The sequence below is a fragment of the Protobothrops mucrosquamatus genome, unplaced genomic scaffold (genome assembly GCF_001527695.2).
Source record: "Protobothrops mucrosquamatus isolate PMUCROS unplaced genomic scaffold, P.Mucros_1.0 scaffold52, whole genome shotgun sequence".
In the NCBI taxonomy this organism is placed as follows: domain Eukaryota; kingdom Metazoa; phylum Chordata; class Lepidosauria; order Squamata; family Viperidae; genus Protobothrops; species Protobothrops mucrosquamatus.
In genome coordinates, this window is record NW_015386433.1 from 1,229,684 (window position 1) to 1,235,025 (window position 5,342).

Consider the following 5,342-nt stretch of genomic DNA (forward strand, 5'->3'; position numbering starts at 1 on the left):
GACTGCGTGCGATCGGTGAGGAAGGAGGAGAACCACCGCATCACGGTGCCCCCCACTCCCAACTCCACCAGACGCCGCAGCATGATACCGTGGTCCACAGTATCAAAAGCCGCTGAGAGGTCCAAAAGAACTAGGACAGAGGAATAACCCCTGTCCCGGGCCCTCCAGAGATCATTCACCAATGTGACCAATGCCGTTTAATTGATTACCCCTTAATTGGATGTTCACTATTTGTATAACCTTCTATATCTCAATGATATTAATTTTGGGATAAGTGATAGATTTTAACTGATGAGGAAAGAATATCAGGTCTGCCTACATCTAATCAGATAAATGGTTATTTTGGGAAGCAGATATCTGGGCCATCAAAGTTTGTTCCATACTAAATTTAAAATAAAAAAAAAACGCAGAAAAATGCATTTACTTTCTTCTCCATGATATTGCATATATATATTAGAAAATAAATGCAATTCCTTTCCACTCTCTCTGTATGTTATGTTCCCCTAGAGAAGAATAAAGCAGGAGGATATCTGATTGCAAATAAAACATTGCATACATTAATATATCACCATTAATATTTTGGAACATTTTAATTTTTTTAGGTGCTGTTGATTGAGATCCAACATTAATAATCGCATATAAGAGTTTTGTTTCCGTAACATTTAGAATCATGAAATTAGAAAAGGATTTTAAGATTTTTGATTGCAATAGAATCTAAGATTGCCAAGGCTTAGAAGCGAAATTCAGAGAAAGATATTAGAAAATCAAATGGAAGGTGTGGTTATCTCTTTCCTAATAATGAAAGAAACACAATACATGGCATATTATGAAACCAGGAGGAGTTAGAATTTGGGACAACCAAGGTGTGACAGCTGTGAAGCAAAACTATAGAAACATAGTTAGCAGAACATTTTGTTCTTTCATTTCAGGAATTCAAGAAGACCATGATGAGAGTTTATGTAGCTCTGGTTGCATTCTTCTCCTTCATATCTTGGACATCCCCCTATGTTGTTCATTACACAAGTTCAGGGGGAATATGTACAGATACTTGTGGGTATCATGGTTATACGTATACCTGGTGCAAGAAAACGGGTGGCAATGGGCATGGTTGGGATTATTGTTCCTTAGAAGAAGGCCTGGCTGCTTCTGGTGAGAAATGTCACACACCTTGTGATTTATGGGGAGGGTCCTATCGTTACTGTCACTTCAGAAATGGAAAATGGAATTATTGCAGCATGGTATTAGAGTGGGATTCCATGGAATATTCACTGAAAAACAACTCATGTAAGAACAGGTGCCAAGTATCCGGAAAACATTTCCAATGTGAGACTAACCATGGTGTTGAACACTGCTCTCCATTCCGAGATGTGACTCCCACAGGTTTGCCCTGCCACATTAACTATCAATGTGCCAAATACGGTGGTTCAGACTATCGCTGTCAAACTGGCGAGGAAGAATGTGACTGGGATCTCTGTAGACCAAAGGACAACGATGAGTGCACGTGGAATGCTTCTATCACAGATTCTTGGCTCACAGAGATTTGTACACTTGTTTATTCCCAAAATGAAAGTAATCTCTTTTTCCGCAGAGAAGAGCAAACAAAAATACTCCGTCCTACAAAAGAGCAATTCAAAGATGCTGTTCATTTGATTGATAAAATAGATGCCACCAGAAATCTCTTTCATTCTTACACTCTGCCAAAAATGTATTTCAATGAGGAAAGTATCTTATGCAATGGGATCAATTATACCAGTGTGGAACTGTGGTCTGAACATAGCACAAATAAGACCATTGCACATGTTATTTTTTCAGAGATCCTGACCGTAGTTAAGGTGTTGCGTTTAGCATTTTATACCAGTCTCCATAGTGCCTTTTATTCACCTGCCTATACCATTGTGGTATCAGTTGGTGAACCAATGTTATGTTCCATTCATAATTAATGTATCTTTCCAACTTGTTGTACCAATACATTATTGCTTTTCATTATATCTGTTTTGGGTGAGCCTGATACTTACTGTTTGTTATTACTTTATAAGTAATTCTAAATCTTTTAATGATTTGTGTGAAATCCAACCCAATTGTCTTTTAATCACAATTACCTTTTCATGGAATTAAGGCTAATAAATATTATTTTGAATGACATTATATCTGAGAGATTTTACTGCATTTGTATACTCTTTGTAATCTTCCATAATTATATGTGATAATCTATACAGTTAATAAAATATGCTCTTGAAATATTATATAATGGAGTCTGGAAAAATGATTTTAAAGATCTGCAATTCTGTGTTAAAAAATGTCTGAGATAGCATTTATAACGCATTTACATTATTTTATTTTTAAAAATTCATTAACTCATTTTTTTTATTCTGAGATCTTTATTTAGGTCAAATAATTAGCAGGGACTACCTATACCAAAAAGACCAAATCTTCTTTGCAGGAATCCAGATTAAACATTCAGCATTTGTTTGATTATATCTCAAAAACAAAAGAGTCAATTTGATGTAATGGTTAAGGCACCAGGGTAGACACTGGGAGATCGTGAGACCTAGTCCAACCTTATATATGAAAGTTGGCTGGGTGATCTATGCCAATCACTCTCTTTCAACCTATGTCATCACACCTATGTTGGAGGAGGAGGAAGGACTATTTAGTATATTCAATGCCTTCATTGATTTATACACATAAAAAGAGGGATAAATTTATTTATTTATTTTTTAAAAAAGGAAAGTCAATCACCTTCTCAAAGTACTAACTTATTTCCATATGATTATCTATCCTTTCTCTTTGTCGTATATTGTAACTTGTGAGCCTCTAAGTCTATATGTGGTAGACAGTATTTCTCTGACATATCTATTTTTCAAATCCATGGACAAATGATATAGGAAGCTAAATGTGTAAATTCTTGTAGCAAAATAGAAAACAAAATTCATAGAAAAGGTAAAAGCTAATGTCAGTAAAAATATGATTCCTGGGTATATCCATATCATAAAATAAATCAAACACGACCACCAGGAAAATCCAAACTGGAAAAAAGCTCGGTATTTATTAAATTTTTCCAGTTTGGATTTTTCTGGTGGTCGTGATTGATTTATTTTATGATATATATATATATAATAATAAATAACAAAAAGGTGAACACCAGGGAAAAATTAAAATCATTAAAAGTTTTAACAAAACATTAAAAATTTTAAAATTTTAAAAGATTCTAAAAGAGACCTAGCTTTTGTTGGTTCCTACCAACATCATCAGGGCATAGATAATTCAATGGGAGAAAGCATTTATACACCAGCCAATGCCTGCGCCCAACTCCTAGACCTTGTGATAGGTCCCGGTCGGTCAATCACTGTGTCCATCATGATCAACTCCTCCTCAACTCTTTTGCCTACGTTCCCATGGATATCAACCCTCCCATTACTCTGTGGCTGTGAAACAGGGAGGAGCCTGTCTTTCTTCCAATTCAACCCGCAACCCTCATAATCGTGATGTTTTCTCCTCTCCTTTAAGATGGCCAATAGGCCCCTTTCCCACACCATGAATACGATAGCCATTTCGGGATTCCATCGGAGGTATCCTGCATTTACTCCCATCATCCGACTTTCCTTTCAACTCCACTCCCCGGATTCTACTATTATCGTAATCATTCGTGGCATCTGCCCTCCCCTTTTTGGTGGTCCTCAGCTCATAATGTTGGTTAGGCTGTAAACTCCAATATGTGGTCCCATCTATGCCAACTACATTTGGCGGTGGTCACCTCCGTGCCTCGTCAAAACAATGTCTCTCCTCCTTCCCCTTCACAAGGCACAGTCCGGATCTCAATTTGGTGATTGTACTTTCGCCCCCTTCCGTCTGCCATGCTGCCTTTCGAGAGCGTGTACTAGCTCTGAACGAGGGGAACTCCTGATCGTTTCCTCCTCATATGCCTTCATGGGGGGTAGTTTTTACAAGGAGCTCCTCCTTCCCCTTCATGAGGCTCACTCCGGATCGTAGTTCAATGATCTTACTTTCGTCCCCTTTGGTCTGCCGCGCTATTTTTCGAGGGCGTGTGGTAGCTCCCAACAGGGAGACCTCGCAATCATTCCCTTCTCGTGCGTTTACAAGGGTAGATCTTACAGGGTCGTCAGCCGTTTCACATAGGCGTGACTGCGATCCCGCCAGGCGGGTGTGGAAATCCACGGTCGCGGTGGTACTCGTGGTGGTGAAATTGATGCCATTACCAGAATGGTTATGGGGTGTCTCGACACAAGTGTATTCCGTCTCCTCCTCTGAACATCTCTCGCAATGCAGGGGGGTACCCGACGTTGCGGTGGCTCGATCTCTGTTGCCCAGTTTAAGAAACATCAACTTATTGGAAGCAGTCAGGATTTGTTTTGATTGTTTTTCACCACTATCATGGATAAGATCAGTTATCCTCTGTGTAATTACCAATAAATGTTTCTTCATAGATATTGCAGTTTCCTGGTATCTTATGTACAATCTAATCAGTAGATGAAATAATCCAAACCTTTCCAAATTTGCTACCACATTTGTCATTTTTAATAAACCAAAACTGGTATATTTAATTAATTGATGAATCAAAAGATTTATATGGCTGTCCATCTTGTGGAAAACAACCCTGGGCAGCTTGCAGAAATAATATAGCACCCAAAATAGCAAAACCAAACTTTGACATCTCAACCAGCATTATCCAGTTCATCTAACAGTACAATTTCTTAGCTATCTCAATGCTTTCCAGAAAGCTAAAATAATTTAATTGTAATTCTGCTTTGTTGATTCTCAAGGATGAATGCCAAGCCTCAGATCACCAACTGATATCAAATAAAACCGAAAGCTTTGTCTTTGATTATCACCCCAGACTAAGAAAAGTCAGAAGATAGTTTATAGTATTAGATTTGCTAGCTGTTTTCATAGAACAAGAATCCATGAATTTCACTTCCGGTGGTGACAGCTGGCATCGCATGGCGGCTTTTTTAACCGCCCGTCCGGGAGCGTGTAAAAGCTTGAAGAGACAGCGTCTGCCAGCTGTCTCTCGGCTAGGAACCTCGTCCCTCGGGCAAAGAGGGGGAGGTGAGTGAGTCTGGATAGGGCTAGAGCTTCCTTTTGCCCCGGTTTTGTCTTAATCCGGGGTGAAAGATGCTAGCTTGCCCGGAGTCTGGACAATCTCCGCGCCCCGAGACGCCTTCGCTCCTTGCTTGTGGAGCGAAGCCAGATGCAGCTCCCACCTCTGTGATCGAAGGTATTTGATTTAAAATTATAAACAGACAGAACTGAACAGGAGGCTGGAATTGTAATGGATTTATTGGGACTTTAACTTTGAAAATTATCAACATCTTCTTTATTTA

The 5,342-nt window shown here is 39.0% G+C and overlaps 1 protein-coding gene across 1 annotated transcript in view; it reads left to right on the top strand.

Moving 5' to 3' along the window:
- LOC107283862 overlaps nucleotides 1–2,243 on the top strand; it is a 4,065-nt gene extending 1,822 nt beyond the window's left edge. The window contains exon 2 of the mRNA XM_015811836.1: nucleotides 930–2,243. Within this exon, the coding sequence (XP_015667322.1) occupies nucleotides 945–1,940 (996 nt within the window). The 5' untranslated portion in view covers nucleotides 930–944 and the 3' untranslated portion in view covers nucleotides 1,941–2,243. The remainder of the gene's footprint in view (nucleotides 1–929) is intronic.
- Nucleotides 2,244–5,342: the final 3,099 nt, after the last annotated feature.